Source organism: Bidens hawaiensis, unplaced genomic scaffold (assembly GCF_021521415.1).
Source record: "Bidens hawaiensis isolate Kalapana, Puna unplaced genomic scaffold, B.hawaiensis_p1.1 tig00040723_1, whole genome shotgun sequence".
NCBI lineage: Eukaryota > Viridiplantae > Streptophyta > Magnoliopsida > Asterales > Asteraceae > Bidens > Bidens hawaiensis.
The window spans coordinates 47,171-67,683 of NW_027497208.1; the positions used below are offsets into that span (position 1 = coordinate 47,171).

A 20,513-nucleotide genomic window follows, 5' to 3' on the forward strand; every position below is an offset into this window, starting at 1 on the left:
AGATACAAGAGCACCCATTGTTTAGGGGGTGTTAGGCCTAGCTTTTATTTTTTAGCTTATGCTTATATTTTAAAGTAGCTTATAACTTATTTTCTATTATTTGATAAGCTATTTTTAAGTGTTTGGATTAACTTATATGCTACAAGTTGATTATACGTCGTAATAAGTTGTTAAATGCACCATTCTTTGATGTGTTACCGTAATAAGTTGCTTCAATATTATTAATCCACCATCATTTGAGGGCAACATCTGGTGGTGCCCACGTGGGCGCGTTCCTCTCTGGGTCGGTCTGGTCTAATCGAAGCCCTTAAACAGATAAGCTTCTTCAAATAAGCCTAAAAACCATCTTCAAGTAAGCTTCTTCAAACTAGCTTATATAAGCTTATAAGCATAAGCTAAAAAAGCTAAACCAAACACCAAATTAAGCTTATTTTGTAAAAAAAGCTATAAGCTTTGCTAAAAAAGCTAGGCCAAACACCCCATTAGTCTTACAATGAAGCAAGTTGATCTTTAGAACATATATAAGAATACAAAATACTGGTGGTACATGTAGTCCATATATAATATAATTAATATTAGCACTTGGGAAAGGAAACCCCACAAGTACTAGAGACCTTCTTGGCATTAGGAGAAGAAACATACGCCTTCAAGGATGGATTCTTGATGTAGGTGCACAGGCATGGTTTCTGCTCCTTTAACTTGGCACAGCACTGCGCGGATGGTGGAGCCGATGAGGTGAAAGCTGGAATACATGGGGAAAGCTCAGACACACTGCATGTGACCGCCGTAGTCACCTTGGCTCTATCCAAGACCATCACTAGAATTGCAAATGCTGCGATCATGCATGTTGCTGACCTCATTTCTTAGTAATTAGTAATGTGTGTTGAGTGGGTTTGGGTGCATAGATTTATAGATGGAACGCCCATGAGCCGCCCAATCAATAAATGTACCGTCATAATCGAAATTGGGTAGTTTTTCATGAGCCTTTTTCTATGAAAACAAATTAAGATGACCGGTATAGCCATGTAGCGTAATGTTACGTCTCTTTCGAAAGTAACATGCGGTTGTCCTATAATACTACTAAGTCCGAATAACAACGAAAACACCACCATTATATACACAATAATTCTGCTAGGTGATCGAGAAGTCTTTTGATACCTAACTAATCAGATATTAAAAAGATTAATAGTCAGGATTTCAATTTCGTATGAAGTTAAGCAATCTGGTTGTCACACCCTGACTTAGGGCCTAGGCATGACACCTGTTAGTTGGTATTTGTTTGGAGTAAAGTGTCATTTTTTTGCAAATGAGCCCTTCACGTTTCCCAGTTCTTGCCAGTTACACCCAAATCATTAAGCTCGTTATATTTAATCGTTAAGTGAGGGGTAGACATGTCTTTTCACTCTTTCTTTATTACAGCACTTCTTTTAGTAAACTGCTATTTTCGACCATCTGGTTTGTCCAAATCTACAGTTTTAGTCCAGTATTTTCAAATTTGCAATTTTCTTCCCTATGGTTTCATTTCACTTGCAATTAAACCCGAATTCCCTAATCTCGTTAAGTCCGGTCGTTAAAACCATCAGTGTGCCCTTCACGTGAGGGGCAATTTGGTTCCTTCTTTTTTCCTTTTTCCCCAAATACATCACAACCCCTCACGTGAAGGGGCTTGCGAATTAGGACTAAGGTTAATTTGAGGAGAAAAACAACAATAATGGTCATCACGTGAGAGGCATACAAATGGGTTAACGGCCTGACTTATTGAGGTTAATAAACTCGGGTTTAATTACAAGTGAAATGAACTACAAGGACGGAAATTGCAAACTTGAAAATGTTGGACTAAAACCGCATATTTGGACAAACCACAAGGACGAAAACCGCAGTTCACTGAAATAAGTATTATAATAAAGAAATAGTGAAAAGACATGTCTACCCCTGACTTAACGATTAAATTTAATAGGGTTAGTGATTTGGATGTAATTGGAAAGAACCGGAAATGTGGAGGCTCCATATGAAAAAAATAAATTTTTTGAACTAAATTCGCATTATTTGCCAAACCACAAGGACAAAAATGGCACTTTACTCTAAAATATATGATAACTCCTCCTAAATGTGTCAAAAATGGCAAATTAAGCAAGTGAAAAGAAAGCGTAACAGAAATTAAAACATAAACATTTAACGTCACTCGTGCGTCTCTCACTCTCTTTTTCTATCTATCTAATAATATGTTATTATGATATACACAAATTAAAAACTGCTTAACATAAATGCAGTGAAATTCAACCTTTTAGTCGAGTCATGACTGAACTGCAACGTTTGGGTTAGTCTCCGGTTTGCTTTTGGTGATGCGGACCTTGGGTTTGCTGACTGGACTCGAAGTAGCACTCGTGGGTTTGTAAGAGTCTAAACTGTGACGGACCTTTGAACAAAGAGCTTTCCCGTGTGTGGTGTCACCACAGCTCTTTCTCCTGGTTAAATTGGGTGATTTGGCACGCGTCAGAGGCAGCTGCAACAAATGCGTCAGGTTATTAAACCACTTTGAAAATAAGTAACAAAATGCATAGCTGGTTTATAAAATTAATAAGCAGCTACACCTAATGACAATGTATTGCATATTTTATGAATGTGAAAATATATTGCATACCTTTTTAAGTTCAACCTTCGGCGGAGGTCCTTGACGGTAAAAACTGGGAACAGGGTTTGCTTTAACGACCATCGTCTTTCTGAGCTGCTTTATAGCTTCTTCTTGCTCCTCCTGCCATTTAACAATCACTTGTCGTCAACATTTTTACACCTAGCATTAATCATTATATATTTCGTTGGTAGACTAAGATGGAGTCGAATCCGGTTCCCATTCAACAACAGTAAGTGGGGAACTGATGAACTCTTCAATTTACATGTAAAAAAATTATATAAAGCTCGCTTTCACATGTAAAAAAATTAGTTTTAGCATAAACTTTTTTAGACTTTTTGCTTATAAAGACGTGTAGAAATTCCAAGAAAAAAATGAATTTTGTAAAAAAAAAAATTTACGTTTTTTAACTGAAAATTAATTACTTTTTTTTTCTTTTTGGAAACGGCTTCTACATGTGTTTATATGTAAAAAGCTCTTAAAAGATTATGTAAAAATGTGTTTTTTACATGAAAACACCTGTTTGCGGTGCACGCATATAATGTATATATGTGTGAACCCTCGGGTGGGAAAAGTGAAATTGCACTAGTTTTGACGTTATTTAACTAATCTCGTGATATATATATAGTATGGGCCAGTAGGGATAATTAATGTGTTAATACCTATTACGTAAACAATAGTATAATAATAATAATAATAATCTAGACCTTTGAATAAAATGATTTAAGAGGTTAAGTGAAAATTTTGTTTTAACGTACCTTGGTCCTTGCTTCATACTCCATCTTCTCTGCCTTAAGAGCCTGCTGCTTTTGCTCCAGCTTTGTATAAAACTGAAAGACGACGGTATAAATAATATACATATATTATCTTAATTCAGAAAATGAAAGAGCTTGAGGAAATTATTTACTTCTTTACGCTGTTCAGCACGTTGAGCACTTCTAAAGGAGGGAGCTACTCCAACTGTCACTCGTGATTTGACTGTCCGTGAGGTTGCAGCACTGTGCATTGTTAAGAATAACTAATACTCACATACTACAAGGGTTAAGTTGTTAATAATGAAAAGATATTTAAAACCAACAAAGGATACGATGAAGCCAGCGACCAATTATCTTCTTCGTCATGTGGAGATGATCTTTGAGCTCTTGGCGGTGTGGAGTAAGGCGAGTTCTGTTATGCAATATCCCTATGTTAGTGTATTTATTAGCATGTCAAAAGTCAAATGTAAGAAAATTAAAAATGTCCACAAATAAGTATTAGAGTTAATTACATCGATGCTCCCTGTGGTTTACCTATATTTCAAGTTTGGTCCCAAATTTTCTAAAATGACAAAGATGGTCCAAATAGTTTGTTGCAGGCAATACTAGTGCTACTACTGGGGTGTAAAATTACTATTCTACCCTTACTCTTACTAAAAAATATATATATAAAAACATTATAAAGTTGTGATCTTTCTGTTGGTTCATTTAATCGGCCCCATACTTAAAGTTATGATCTTTTTGTCGGTTCATTAATTACACACCTGCCTAGAAAACTTCGGCTATTCTACCCATATAGTTGTCCTGTTCTACTATTGTATACAAAACAAAGAAGCTTCAAAATCATGGTTAAGTTAATGATACCGGCAAATGTCATCCACTTTGTATTAGAAAGCTTGTTAAACAGGGGTAATACTGGAAATTCTCTTTCTGATAAAGAAAAATGTTTTTCTACACCCTCTTTTTTTTTCCGATCATTCTTTTAAACGAAATGAGTTTAAAACATCACTTTACAAGTAATGGCACTTTTTTCAGCTTTGTGTTTTCAACATAGTTATCAAATGCGTTAGGCGCACTCAAGGCGCATAGGCATCGCCTAGGGCCTAGGCACAACGCGCAAAAAAAGTGAGGGCCTGAGGAAAAATAAGCGCACTTAGATAAAAAATTTAAAATGCATTATGCATATGAAAAATAATACTATTCTTCAAATAAAATACACAAAAGCTATTATATAACATTCAATATCATCTAATTAGTACCAAAAGTTCTAAAATAGTCAAGATTCAAATGTGATTCCAAAACTTGAACAACAAAATGTATCAATATACATAATGCCTTTGACTTCTCTTAGATCTAAGTTTCTATAGCAACCCTTGCGTTTCTTTTGCTCGGCTTTTATGTTGTCATGTTCTTGGCATAGACAATGCCGAAGCGCTCAGCTAGGAACTAGAAGCACATTTATTGAGCCTAGGCACAAGAAGCGAGGGCTTTTAATACGCTCTTACAAGCATAAAATCAGCATCTTCATTTTTAAATTTTTTTTGCAATGTCTACACATAATTAAAAAAATAATAATAATAACTATAACCGAACCGACACCGAGAATAACCAAAAAAACCGAAAACCAAACGGTTTGTATATTCTAAAAACCGATGACTTCGGTTTCAGTTGCGGTTTCACCTAATAACCAAACCGAACCATCTTTGGAAAGTTGAGAAATTATATATAGGACTATAGGAGAAAGGATAGAGTATATGTATACCTGCAACTGCTTTGCGTTCATAGGAGAATTGGCGTTGGGTGATTTAACTTTCTCAGGCCCTGATGCTACCGGGCTAACAGGAGAACTTAGAGATTTTGAAGGTTCGGGTTTTGGAGTTTTGCCCTTGAGAGAAACAGCTTCTGCATCTTGTTTAGTGGTTTTAACGCCTACTGCGTCTTGCTTCTCATAACTTTTTCTTACGTTAACACTTTCTCCCGAAGGTCTTGGATTCGTTCCACCAGAGACACCATTCACCTTACCACTTTTTCTTATGTTAACGCTACTGGTATCCCGGCCCATCACCCTGCATGAAATAATGTGCTAAAATTTATAATTTTATTGTGTTTTCTCGACATATAAAATGATCATTCACACAGTGACACAGGTTTGAGTTTATATATGTAATAGAATCGATAGTGTGTATAAACAGTTTGAATATTGAGATATGCATAGGATAAATTGTCTAATTAAATTTACATAACATACTTGGCTAAGTAATTTGTAGTCATACCCAGAGAATGTTCATTTAAGATTATATTATGTTACACTTTACAATAGTCCATACACAATAATCAATTAGTGATATAGCAAATAGCAAAACATTTGGCCAAAAACATCTAGTCCACATACATAAAAATAAAAGTGTACCTCAAAATACATCATGTTCTAAACACATGGTCCACATACATGAAAGTATACAGAGCACCCCAAAATACATCTGTCTATACGGGTCGTATATCCATATACGATTCGTATAGGCTCGTAAATTCGTTTTCAAGTTGGGCTTAACAGTGGTCAAACTCAGGCTGACTTCTTCTATAAAAGTTTTCTATACGGTCAGTATAGGTTTTATGGTGTAGCAGGTGCTATGCGAGCAATTAAATACCTATACGGCTCGTATAGGTCTATACGGTCGTATATGCTGCAAAAAGTTGTTTTTTTTTGTCCCCTCCCAGTCATGTGTAGCCTATATGGCCCGTATACGAGTCGTATAGCCTATTCGGCTCGTATACGGGTCGTATACTAGAAGGGGACAAAAAAAACAACTTTTTGCGGCATATACGAGCCGAGCCCGAGCTCGACCAGGCTCGAGCTCGGCTCGTTTAACTTATACGGAGCTCGAGCTCGGCACGTTTTGATCTCTACTTAAAAAGCTTGAGCTCGGCTCGTTTAATATTTATTAATTAATTTTTTTATATATTTATATTTATAATTGTGTGTTTATTTTCATTGTAACTTTATTTATAAAATAATATGTTATTTAGTTATTTTTTTCATAAAATTATATGTATCAATTAATAATTATTAAATATATATGTATATATTAATATATATTTATAAAAAATATACAAATGACGTGAGCCGGCTCAACCTTGACAAGTGAAGCTCGGACTCGGGCTTATTTATTAAACAAGCTTTCTTTTAGGCTCGAGCTCGGGCTCGTTTAAGCTCGGCTCGATCGAGCTTTTTCACGAGCCGATCTCAAGTAGCTCGTGACTCGTTTACACCCCTACGTATGAGGATCACATCCCAAACACTAACATCCAAAATAATATTTAAAACAAATTAACTGAAATTAAGACACTAGCATACACAAGATCACACAAAACAACATCTAAAAAAATAAAAACTGGGAAAACATACATACCAAGTGAATAATAATAATAATAATAAGCTTCCGATATGTCACCAAATGCTTTGATTCAAATTATAAAACACGAGCACGGGCGGTTGTTGAGGTATCTTTGACTACTGGAATGAATGAAGAAACTTCAATGGCTTTTTAGAATCTCCAAAGCGTTACTGTTTGTCACCAAATAATAATATAATAACGTATTCTATTGACTATTGAGGTTACTGGTACAACATTTTTAAGGAGACTGTACAAGTGTCTAATGCATGTTTTGCTTGTTGGTGGAATTTTCAATTTTGACCACCTACTTTTCCGTACGTTTATTTAACGCCGTTTCTTTTTTTCTTCTCCTCTTCACAAGAATTAATATTTAATTTCTTTTTTCTAATCCCGTTCTTCCGTTACAGAATTTCAACTGTTCTCAGTTATTTTACGTTGATTATAAAATCCTCCAATATGAGAAAAACCCAACAATCGGGTGAACCTGCCTGTGACACAAACACCAAGGCTTAAATCGACGACCTTTGATAGAAGAAGCAACCGGGCTACCACTAAGCCAGAAGACTCACAGTTAATACTTAACTTATAGTTTCTAGAATGTTCAACCGACATGAGCCCTAGAGAATCATGTTTATTTATAAAAATTTAAAATTAGATCATCATAGCATCGTTTAAAAGGTAACTAGCTAACAAAACTCGTTTGTTTGCGAATGTGCAACGACGCGAATTCAATTGATATCGGTTAGGTTTGTAACTGTAAGAATAATAAAATCATAAAAGTAAACACATAGAAAAGTGTTGATATCTATATGGCTTATAATAATAATAAAAATACATTTAACACAATGTGTAGTTGGTTGATTAAACATGTGCGGGGCGATTTCGAGTTAACGAGAATTCAGTCAGTGACGGATTACGGCGCCAAAACTAAAACCAAAAAATAAATTTACCAACGTCCAAATACAATATATTTACATATTAAGAAAAACAAAACTTGCACATTACAGCGACAAACCAATACAAATTCTGTTGGTATTCCGTTTCGGTACCAGAACAAAACCATGTTTGTGGCTCCAACCATGATTTTTTATCTTATGTACCAGAACATCCCTAGCTCCCGAGGCGGTTTTCTTATTGGAGCGGGTGCAGAAGGTGGTCCACAGTGACTCGCAGAACCCGAGGAACCAAGGATTTATATTTAATAGAATAGGCTTTGCGATTCAAAAGGGGATAGCGGCGCAGCTTGTTGCTCGCTTACCCATTATCCAGATGTAGTTTGGTTTGTGTTATATATAAAAGGATCAATATTTTCTTATGTATAATGACCGTAGAAGATAAATTAAATATGATAATTTAAGAAAAACATGACATGTATAAAAAGAAAGGAGTGGTAGAGGTGTCATTTGCACAAATGCGACCGATGTAGCATATTTTAAAGACACTTGCGATATGAATAGCAAGTAAGTCAAAGTTTTAGGTTTGGTAGTTGTCATTCCTTTTCAACGTGGAATTCGTTGCTTGGTTTCTTATTTGTTTCTTTCAAATCCACTTTTTATAAACTTTTTTGGTGTTGGTCAACCAATATCAATGTTTTTACATTATTGGAAAAATTGTGAAAAGTTTTTTCATTAAGTATAAAACTGTGTTTTTCATAAACTTTGAACGTAGTTTTTTATATTTATTTGCGGTTAATATAAGTTTAAACTATTGCATTTATGTTCTATTTAAAACAGCAAATCGTGTTTAAAACGGGAGCTAAGATGAATGAGATATTGTTGCACGAATTGTAAAAACTTTAACAAAATAAGCTGAAGAAGTAATAGCTTGTCCCACATAACTCGCACATGCGCATGCGCGTGATAAACAGCGATGTGATTGATGTGGCGACTTAGGATTACGGACTATGTTGAGGTGGTGCATAAGTGACGGGCAACCAATCTTGACAGATTGTCAGGCACGGAGCGCCTTAACGCAAAAGTCATTGTGTGGCGCGCGTTGCACGAATGCGGACAAATATGGTGTGTCTGTGTCACAGCCCCTGACCCCATACCCCGGGCGGGGGCCGCGAACATGATAGAATTTAGAATATTTGGCATCGGAAAATTAATCAGGATCGTAGTTAAGAAAAATCATCAGTATATATAAAAATATTGTGATTCTTATTTCATAAATCGGGGATACAACCCATTTTTTTACAAACATGAGTTTTGTAGGGATAAACCCTAATTTACAAAACATATTTCTTTATTTTTGTGACAAACAACTTATTTAAGTGAGGTGCCCCATGGCACTTTTCCTGTTTATATTACAAGTCACCTTAAACATATTTTAAAATGTTTGATTAGCAAAAAAATACTAGTGAATACATTCATTTGTAAATAACACACTTTAATAGTTATAACATTAATATGTTTTTACATTTGCCTTCTTACATATTATCAAAAGGTATTATTCCCTCGATCGTATTTATGATTGTGATCATAGTACCTATTGTCTAGCTATTTGTCCAATAAGTAACGATATAAATAAAAATTGTATACAAAACCCCCCACAATACAAGTAGTAATTATCACACATCAACCTACGACAGAATATGTCGGGACGCAATTGATTGCACAGTAGCTCGCAAGACACTATTAATAATAATGACAATAACTATTTATTTAAATCCATGTAATCGAAATACATCATGATTCCATAACAAACATTATTCAAATAAATTGTTTTTTTCTTCAATAATATAAATTCAACTAAATGTTATCTCGAACTTCTAATTCTTCAACTAACAAACCAGTAGCACGTGTAAAAATAAGGTTTAATCAACAACAAGTTAGATGAGCAATAAATATATGTATTATTATATTGTAAACTAACAATTCGTATGTGAATAACCATTACAACATTGATGATATAATACAATATATGTATTATTATATTGTAAACTAACAATTCGTATGTGAATAACCATTACAACATTGATGATATAATACAACTAAGTAAACAGTCGCCGCGTTGCGGCAGCGCGGCAATGTGAATTCAGTCAGTATCGGTTAAGTTCGTTACATCACCGGCACTAAATCAGGAAAAAAATGTAAACGTTCAAAATTGTATCGGCACACGTACAATTTATGATCAAAATGACACGAAAAAAAAAACTCGTAGAGCTTACGATACAAAAAGTAACATGTTTAAAATGACGTTTATACAGTTGGTATCCGGACCTTGTGGTGGCGACTCGAGACGTATTCAGTCGGTCTTGGTTACGACACATTTCAAACGACGTTTATTCGGTCGGTAAAGTGTAACTCAACATGAATTCGGTCAGTCTTAGTTACAACACATTTCAAACTACGTGTATCGGTCGGTAAAACTTGAGCATCGCTAGTTCAATCGGTTTTGGCTACATTCGTAACGACACTATAACTAAAAAACAAAAAAGAATACATATTAAAAGCAAAAAAGAAGAAATAAAACTCTGAAATATTCAGGAAAAGAAAAAACAAAAAAAAACAAAATTGTGAACAGCCTAAAAGTGGACCATCCAACTGAAACAAAAACAAACTAAAAAAATGTCACACCTCCACCAGGGTTTCAAACTTTTGCAGGGAACAAATGGTGATTGGATTAAGTTGAATACCAGCCATCATGCCATAAACCTTTTGTGTAGGCATCAAATGAATTACTTAAATACCCAAATTCAATATGGCTTTCAAGTTTTGTGACACCAACATGCAATATTTATTTTATATATATAATTACCAGATAAAATATATGTGGACCCTTTCGATCTAGTACAAAACCAGCTTACCTGGGTACGCATACTCAGTGAGGAGGAGGTGGCCCAAACGCCAAACAATAAAAATAAACACATAACCATATAACATGTCATCGATGAACAAAAAATCCATAAACATATAATATCGAATTGTGGTTGATGAGGTATAGATGTAAATAAATAAAAATTGATGTATATGGTTCGCATGTTACCCCCAAAAAATGAAAGATAAAAAAATATGGGTGTGAATTACTCACTTTTATTATTTAAACGAGATAATAATAAAATAATAACAAACGAGGAAATTAACGTGTTGATTGATTAGACACAAATAACCTGCAAATTTTAGATAATAAACTACAGTCAAAACCAAGAATAACACCACCGGAATCACATCAAATGGATAAATAGAACTCAAGTTATGAATTAAACAAGTTTTAAGCGAGCTTATGCGGGTCAGAATCCGAACAGAAAATTTGAGTTTGGATCCTAGTCCGTCAAATATAAACGTGAAAATGAACCTAAAATTCTTCTGGACCGAAAGCTGATTTTGGTAAGAAAATGTAGTAATTGAGAAAACACAGGTTTTTTTAACCCTTTTTGAACCCTAAACGGGTCAGACAGAAATTGACCGAAAAAATAGAGGGATTTTGTTCCTTAGATTATTTGCAACATTAAATATTCACAAACTTACTTGAGAATCGTATAAGAACTAATTGATTGTGGATTAAATGACCCGTTTGACTTTGTGTGGTTAACTCTTGAAGAATACTTAAATTGAGCTTGAATTCGGGAAAGAGAGAGGATGCTTGAGAGTGTGTAGCGGATTATGAACGAACTATAGACCTTGTATTTATAAGAATCGAATTCTAGCTCGTGCTTATCACGAATTGGAAGATAACTTGATTAAAATTAAAAATAAAAGAGATAAATAATAATCTTTGATCTTGAATTAGATTATAGAACTCGGAGTATTAAGATAAATTTTGATTAAGATTATTCCATAACACTTATATTTGAATTACAACGCATCTGGGATAAAGATTTAATCAATAAACAAGCTGGAACTTGGATTAAACGAGCTAAACCAGTCACGAACACGAGCTCGCTGCTTATGCAGTATGCTCGCGTTACGCGGTCACAACAACCCTCCTCGTCATGTGGCACGGTGAGGTGGTGTTTACCAAAAGTTTCATTTGTTCCAAAACTAGTCCGTACAGTTTGAAACTTGGAAGACCTGAATTATAGTATGGGTCGAATACAGCAAAAACAGAAAAATCCTGAATGCTACATTCGTAAGCCTGCAAAAACTTAATCACTGTATGTAATGAAAATCGTTTGAAAACATTTGGACTGTTATACTCTGTCACGAGTTATACAGATTTAAAAACCTCAATGGTAGTGTTGGAAAACTGGTAGTCTCATACAAATGTGAGTTGTACAAAAACTTGAACGTCTCACCTTGCAAGTTTACAAATAACGAACTTCATGGTATTAAGCACCTAATTTAATACAATGTAGTATGTATTAGTACAGTCGAAAAGCTTTAACGATAATCACGAGATTGAAAACTTTACACGATGACACAAAGTCTCACATTGTTCAGTAAGAGATTTTGATTCATGTGTTAAAGTCTCGATCAAGATATGATTTGTAGCCCTGGAATTCACCCAAAATCACCTAATAACTGTTGGAAGTCGTAATCACTTATTAGGGTTCGTAAAATAGAAGATATATGTTAAAACCCGATTTTTCACGTTTTTTTACGTCCATTGCGTATCGCGATGGCTATATACACATTCCGTCGCGTACCGCGACCAAGAAGACCTCATTTTCGAATTCCTCTCGTCGAGAAACCCAAAATTCACATATTACTGGTCATGTAACTCATTTTTTAGCCAATATATGCTCGTTTTACTTATTGGTCGCCTTTTGTCAACCCATCTTGTTCAGTTTTAGCATTGGCTTTAGGTTTCTCATCCAAACTTTTCCCAAATCCTTCTAAGACTTCCCAATACTTCAATTTATGCTCCGGTCTTTCTGAGATATCATTACATGCTAGCACAAGTTTCCAATTTAGCATCTTTAATGATCAATTATCTAAATTACAAAAGCACGTATGAAGTACCATTGGGGATTTCGATGGAGATCTATGTTCAATTCTCACAAATAAGATTTTACATGGGTTATCGGTGGTTTAATAAAGGAAGACTAAGATTTTCGTGATCTCAAGTTCGATCATAGGAGCGTCCTTACCACCAATGGGTCTTTGGGTGGGTGGGTTTTCCCAGACTGGAGATAAGCTGGAGGCGCATAAGGGCTCCATAAGCTGTGTTAGGCCAGATGGTGATGGCCTTTTGCCATTGAGTCACCCCGTATGGAGTACCTTGGCGATTATTTGTTTGTTGACTGTTAAAAAAAGGTTTATTGGGTTTTAATAATTCATATTGAATTGTATTGTCCGATAATAATCCATATTAATTTTATCACCACCAACGGTCTCAAATTTAAGAAAATCGGCCTCAAATGCCCCCCCCCCCCCCGTTAAAAAAAAACTTAACGACGTTATATTTTTTTTCGAATTTCAAAATAATGTTTTAGGGCTTTTGATCGGAATGATGATTCAATTTATATAAAACTTAGCTTGAAACAGTGATTCAAACGGCCTGAGTTTTGTTAATTGTAAGTTCAAACACTCGAATTAAACCATTGTTTCGTTGTTTTGAAGCACTATTTCGAACTAAGTTTTACATCAATCGACCCATATCCTCATTCAAATTCTTAATACATCAGTTTGAAATTCAAAAAAAAAATAACGTCGTTAAATAATTTTTAACAAAGACAACTTTTTATATATTCAGAACCAGTAATAACAATAAAATGAATATGAATTATTATCGAAAAATATCATTTAACATTATTAGAATGAACATATTTATTTTAGGAAAGTGTAACATGCTACCATTACATTTCTCAACAACTCACTAGTCCTAGTCAGACGCGTGGACACTAATCGGACGGCGTGTAATCCGTCTTCACCAAAAACATTTGAATTCAAAACCAAACCCTAAAATCCCTCCCATATATAATAATATTATTAAACACACCCACACTCTCTTCATTTCAAACCCTAATTAATCCCCAAATCTCACCACCAAACCCTAATCCAATCCATGGCCAAGAAGAAATCCAACCCACAATCCAACAACAACACTGACGATGCCGCTTCCGAGAAGCTTCACAATCTCCAATCACTCAACTCGTTACTCTTGAAAGAAACCGTCGAACGCCGCCACCAGGTCGACTCGTTAACTCAGTCCAACTCGTGGTTAGAATCCGAGTTGACTCGGTTGAACGAGTTGAATGAACAAACGGTTAGGTTGGAGATTGAGAATGGAGTTGAATCTAGGGTTTTTAAACAGCAGGTGATTGAAATGATGGATAAGATTAATAATTTGGAATTGGATTTGTGTCGGGTTGTTGACGAGAAGATTGCGATTGAGCGGGTGAAGGATTCGAAGGAATCGAAGATCGGGTTAATGGCGAGTAGGTTGAGGAAGCTTGAGTGTGAGATTGGTGAGATTAGGTGTGATCGAGTTCAGGTCGAGGACGTGTTGAGAGCGAAAGTTGCGGAATTGGAGAGGAATGAAGCGGAGAAGAAGTCGGTTGAAGCGAAGGTGGGGTTGGTATTGAAAGAAAAGGAATTGGTTGAGAAGTGTTTGGGTGAAGCGAACGCGTTGGTTGACGGTTTGAAGATGGATATGAATAAGTTAACGAAACGGATGAATGTGGTTGCGGAAGATAGGGATTTGCTATTGAAGAAGGTTAACGGGATGCGGGATTCGGTTGATAATCTGAATGAGTTAGTGGAGAGGCTTCGAGAAGGGAAAGCGGAGTTGGAGAAGAAGTGTGTGGTGAGTTTGGATAACGAGATGAACGTGCGAGCTCGGGTTGATGTTTTAGTGAAAGAGAAAGAGGAAATGGGAGTTGAGATTCGGAAGGTGAGTGACGAGAAGAGTTTGGTAGAGAAGGATTTGGGTGAGGCGTTGAATAGTTTAAGGAAAGTGAATGTTGATTTAAGTCGGTTGGTTAGTGAGCGAACGGAGATTAATGATGCCAAGAATCGAGCGGAAACTGATGTTGTTAAGTTCAAACAGCAGGTTGAAGAGCTTGAGAACGCGGTTGAAAAACTTGAAAAGCGGAGTGTTGTTCAGACCGATAGAGTTAAGCAGTTGGAGTCTGATAACAGTCGGCACGTGGCAGCGTACGAGCGAGTTATAAAGGAAAGAAACAGTGCGGTATCGAGTCTTGATGATGAAAAACAAAAGGTGAAGCGTTTGAGTGAGACGGTTTTAAAGATGGAAAACGATGTTGAGGATATGAAGAAAAAGTTATCCAAAATGCAAAAGGAGACGGAGAAACTCGCTGTAGAAAAGAAAGGTTTGGAAAACAAACGCCAAGCGTTGGAAAACGATATTCAAACGGTCAAGAAATCACTTGCGAAAACTCAAAAGGAACACGATGATACGAAAAGTAAACTAAGAGTTTCTGAAGCTAACACGAAGCGAATGCTGAAAATCTTGAAGAAAACTTCATTGATTTGCAACTCGAAGGGAGATGGTGATATTGATAAAGAAACTGAATTTGGCGAAGAAATTAAGAATCACGTGGCGGAAGTTGAAGCTATTAAGAAAGCGTTTAAGGATAAAGAGAGTATTGTGGATGAAATGAAGAAGCAAGTAGAACAGCTTAAAGTTCGTGTGGCGAAAGCTGATAAAGGGAAGAGTTTTTGGACAATGGTTTCGTCTGCAACGACGTTTTTGGCTGCTATTTCTTTGGCGTACGCTGCACGTGTTGGTTTTTAGTTGGTGATGGATTTTGCTAATCCTAACAGGTTAATGCTCGTTTAATGTGTTGTTTAATTACAATGTCTAATGTTAACTCGAGTTTACTTGCTGTTAAAGTTGTTTTCTTGAGTAAGATGCTAATAATAATGGAGTATCGAATATTACAACATTGTTGAGCTTATACTCGTTTGCTTTACTTAAATATGTTATATGGATATGTTTGGTTCAGTTTTAACAGAATGTTTTGGTTATTGAAAATGTAAGAATCTGATCGGTTCGAGTAGGTTTTTCTATAGGTTATCGATTAAGTATAAAAATAGTTCGGTTGAGGGTTAACCACGCTTGATACAAGCCAACTAGAGTACTGGATTTTAACAAATTTTATACATATTTGGATCCAATCATTTACAAAAATACAATTAAGTCTAGTGATTTGCTAAGCTGGTTTTATAAGTGTATGCAAATAAAACCGATAATCAAAAGTATTAAAACAAATAATCAGTTGTCTATTTTTGGTTTGGCTTTTTCCATTGTTGTTAGGTTAAGGATGAAGCATATAAGGGACCCGGTGTGCTGTGGTCATGTGTCCGACGTATCTGGCCACCCTCTTGCGTCCACAACCCATTACCGATGTCATAAATCTATAAATGGCAAGCCTATGTCTCTCACACAAAAGAGAACATTAGAAATGACTCATACATTCTAGGGTTACCTCACTTTTTATAGTAAGTTGAGCATATACACAAGGAACATCATATCCTTTTGAGTATCTTGAAAGTAGAAACGACAAGTCGACAACCCGACAAGCGACTAAAAACACTCAACGATAGTGAAATCAAAAGGTCCTCTTGATTGGGAATACCGAGTAGCAATCGAGTTCTCTTGATTACCATGTGCATGAGTCAGAAATGCTATTTTAGTGAAAACAAACTCTTTATTGAAGATTTAGGAGTGGACTTGAGATGAATTCACTGAAATCCATCCAAATCACGATAGTCATTTCTTACATTAGGAGTTGTTTAAAGTTGTATAAAAAAGGTTAAAAAGTATCATATTTACTCCTTTAAATTCTTACAATGCAATAGAACAATTTACAAATGAGAGTATACATCTTACATGTCTTATATCTAACTTCTTTATTAAAAAAATGTTAATATGGCTAGTACAATTTTTACGAGATTCAAGATTCTAGTAGTGAGGGCCTTGAATGAGAACGTATGGCACTGTTATAACTCAATTTAAAATTTAAGTTTAAAGATCAACTTTAACACTATTATCTATATAGATAAAAATCAAAATGTCGGTGTCATAATGCTCTTTTTAATATACTTTATTTGACCTTTAATACAATAAACTTTGCACTTTAAATACTATGATAACTTGATATAGTGACTGAATGTCTTCTATATAAGTCTTGATTGATGTGTAGGCTGTGCGAGTTCTACTCCCCTTGACAACAAGTGTTTATTTCACTTATTCTTTTATGTTTTTATATGTATGTATTGTTTGATTGCTTTCTTAGTTTTTTTCTTATTACCTTTTTAAGCATGTTTTATTTGTTTAAATATGACTAGACGGGTGTCCGCGTTATGCAGCGGGTCTTTGAACGCGGACTCTATTAATCACGTAACAATTATGAGTGTTTATGGTTCGGTTTAAAACCTTGAAACCGTTTAAACTGGTCATCGGTTTGGTTTCACGTCTGGGTTTTTACTTTCAATCGGTTTTTTTACTTCATTTATCCTTTCAAGTATCATATTTTGACTTAGTTGGAATTGATAATACGGTTAACTTAATAATCATTTTAAGCAAATTTTATTATCAAAGCTTAAACTGTTAAACCAAACCAGAACCAGACCGTTAATAACAGTTTGGTTTCAATTTTCAATGGTTTAGTTTTCGTTTAAAAATAATCAAAACCGACATTGAACACCCTTACGTAACATATTAATTTTTTCAATTGAAAAAATATAATAATATTATACTAAAATTAAAGAGAATAAAATACTCGTTTTTATGGTGCAATATTTTTACAAAAGTATTAACGTATGAAAAACTTATTGTCGTTTAAAAATCGTGGGTGAGAAGTTGGTTTAAAGTTGAAACTAAAAACAAGATATGGTTAAAGATGAGGGGGGCAAACTTCTAAGTTGGGTGAATTGTGTTTAAAAGACAAGTTTACCCTTAATTACACGTATACTTTATGCATTAGTGTTTGCACAACTCTTAAAATCAAATGTCTTAATTTGACCTTGTTTGGTATATTATATATAGTATAGATATAGATAACTTGACAAAATTATTTTTTAGGTTTAGTATCTTGGTACCCGTAGTGAACTTAACCGATACCTATTGAATTCGTGTTAACTCGCTACTGCTACCCCCATGTTACGAAGTTACTAAATTTCTGTGTCGTATAGTCACGAAGTTACTAAATTTCCAAATCTTATTCAGAATAATTGTTAATTATCTTATCGCGTCAAGTAGCAGAACTAGAAATTTTATACAGGAGAGTCACTATAAATATTGGGGTTTATTACATACACCCCATGGTGTTTCCTAAACACTCTCCCATTGAGCCGCGGATCGGGCGATAAGCCGCTTAATGGTTGGGTGTTTTGGAAAGTTGTGTTTTTTTGTCATTTTGTTTATTTTTTTTTGTTTTATTATGTTTTTGTCTTTTTGTTGTCTTTTAATTTTATTTTGTTTCTTTTGTATATTTTTTTGGCTCGGGTAACCTTTTTTGATCGATTTTGGAAGGTCATTTTAATCGGTTTTCGAAGGTCACAACCGGAAAAACAATTTTAAATTTAATAACGAACAAAATAAAACGAACGACTTTTATATAATAATAATTAGTACATAACGACTTATATTTGTTTTCTTTTTTTGTATGTCGGGTGTAACAGATTTTTGATTTGTTTTAAAGTAATAACGAATCAACAATTTTAAAATTTAAAACGACCAAAATAAGCATAACGCATAACCAGATTTATAAAAATAATAATTATTATTACATTACTTGTTCGGGAAAAAAACAAACGAGTTCGGGAATAAGTAACAACAAACAAAAAAAAAATCTAAAATGCGGCACCACCCGCGTCGTCATCGCTTCCCTCCCCATCGAAACGTGGCGCCGGTACCATGTACTGGGCTCCATGCTGCTGGGCAGATAAATAACCAACCATCCAGCTCACTTGACGCTCTAGTCTCTGTAGGCGGGGGTTAGTGGCCGCATCCAAACGCACGGCGCGATGTGTACGCGGAACGCGCTGCGGGTGCTGATGAGGTGGATGTGGCTGTTATGAACACGATAAATTAACGTTAACAAGATACAAAAAAAATCAAACGATAAAATATAACGTACCTGATCACCGTCCTCCATGTCCTCATCACTGTCAACCTCGGCGCCCTGAATATCCACCTCCGGCTCCTCGATTGGCGGAGGCTCAACAAGTGGGACCTCTACGTATGGGCCAGAATTGAAATTAGTGACCAGGTGATACTGGCGCCCAATCTTATTGACGATTTGCATGCCCTGTGCCCGTACACGGTCCAGCTCTCGCGGAAAAAAAGCGGCGGCTTAATGGGTTGGTCATCCAGTAGGCGCTCGTAGCCCAAAGACAACGCAATCCGCGTAACGAACGTGCCACCGACCAATTTCCCGCAGCCCTGCCTGTGCAAGTAAATGGCGAAGTAGTCGTCGAGACAGCGAGCGAGGTTGTAGTGTCTCCCCGTAAGCAGGCATCGCAAAAAAACGAGGTCACGGAGGTTGAAGTGATTTGCCCCCCCCCCCCCCCCCCGTGATGACCCTGTACGGTATGAGCAATAAGCCTGTGTAGGTACATGTACAAAAAAACAATAAAATTTAATATTATTATAATATAATACAATATAATATAATATAATATAATACATATACGTGTACAAACCTGTGCAACGGGTCCATGATGGCTGAGGCTTTGGCGTCTGACTTGTATTCTCCTAGGGGGGTAGTTGGCCAAGGTGTATTGCTAATCGCCGTCCAAAAACGTCTCAACACGTCATCTGGTGATTCGTGTATGCTCTGCGTGTAAACAGGGGCGGTTATATCCTCAATTGTGTACAAGCCCAGCGCCCTGGCAAACTCCTCCATCGGCAGATAACGCCAAATCCCGAAATTACGGAACCAAACCTCCGCCTTACTGGTATCCGCACCCTCAACCAGCATCGGGACCTGCAAATCTCCCTCCGGGCGTGGCCTGAAACAATATTTACATGTTTGTTAAATCTACTTTATTTATAAGTTAATTGAAAAGGAAAAAAAATACCTGAAAACGAATGTAGAGTAAAACTCTAACATGAGAGCCCGGTACGCTGGCTCCTCTGCGGTAAACAATCTCTCCCACGGTGTATCCGTCCCAACAATTCTTTCTATCATGTCTTCTGCCCGAACCATATTTATAAACTCCCTAGACAAGTTCGAGGAAGGTTGTGGCTCCATTTTCCGAAGCTGCGTAAACCGGATTTGATAATCGGACTGCGGGTCAAACCTCAAATGCTCATAAACATCAAGTACTTCGTCCCCAAAAATGTATGTATCCGCCATCTATGTTTAACACATAAATATAACCGGTTATTGTCAAACCCGTAAGCCAAACGCGTTTCCTTGTCAAACCCGTAACCCAAAACCCGTTTCATCATCAAACCCGCCCGTAAGCCAAACCCGTTTTCTAACCAACCCGTAACCCAAACTCATTTCATCATCAAACCCGTAACCCAAACCCGTTTCCGGGTGAAACCCGTAAGCCAAACCCGTTTATCATCATACCCATAACCCAAACCCGTTTTCTAACCAACCCGTAACCCAAACTCGTTTCATCACCAAACCCGTAACCCAAACCCGTTTCCGGGTGAAACCCGTAACCCAAACCGTTTATCATCATACCCGTAACCCAAACCCCATCATACCCGTAACCCAAACCCGATTTCTATCCATCCCTTAAACCAAACCCTTAAATCAACCAGTTTGATTAACAAACCAGTAAACCCTTAATCTAAATGAACACCTATATCAAAATAGAGTAAAACAGAAGTATCATAGTTACCTTATTGTTGCCGGGTCGGAGTTGG

At 36.1% G+C, this 20,513-nt stretch overlaps 2 protein-coding genes across 3 annotated transcripts; one reads left to right on the forward strand and one right to left on the reverse strand.

Annotated features, from left to right (window-relative positions):
* Nucleotides 1-2,125: 2,125 nt before the first annotated feature.
* LOC143592388 (protein WVD2-like 2) lies at nucleotides 2,126-6,901 on the reverse strand. Of its 2 annotated transcripts, XM_077072322.1 has the most exons (7): nucleotides 6,795-6,901; nucleotides 5,147-5,450; nucleotides 3,717-3,796; nucleotides 3,537-3,627; nucleotides 3,388-3,459; nucleotides 2,642-2,752; nucleotides 2,127-2,503 (listed from the first exon to the last, which is right to left on the reverse strand). In XM_077072322.1, exons 2-7 carry the CDS (start codon nucleotides 5,444-5,446, stop codon nucleotides 2,294-2,296), a joined length of 864 nt encoding a protein of 287 aa, XP_076928437.1. In that variant the 5' UTR covers nucleotides 5,447-5,450; nucleotides 6,795-6,901; the 3' UTR covers nucleotides 2,127-2,293. The 2 variants fall into 2 exon arrangements, with proteins under 2 accessions (XP_076928436.1, XP_076928437.1); XM_077072321.1 differs by lacking the exon at nucleotides 6,795-6,901 and having other exon boundaries at nucleotides 2,126-2,503; nucleotides 5,147-5,498.
* A 6,666-nt stretch (nucleotides 6,902-13,567) lies between these two features.
* On the forward strand, nucleotides 13,568-15,547 carry LOC143592390 (uncharacterized). Its single transcript, XM_077072323.1, has one exon. It carries the CDS (start codon nucleotides 13,728-13,730, stop codon nucleotides 15,417-15,419), a length of 1,692 nt encoding a protein of 563 aa, XP_076928438.1. The 5' UTR covers nucleotides 13,568-13,727; the 3' UTR covers nucleotides 15,420-15,547.
* The last annotated feature ends 4,966 nt before the right edge of the window (nucleotides 15,548-20,513 follow it).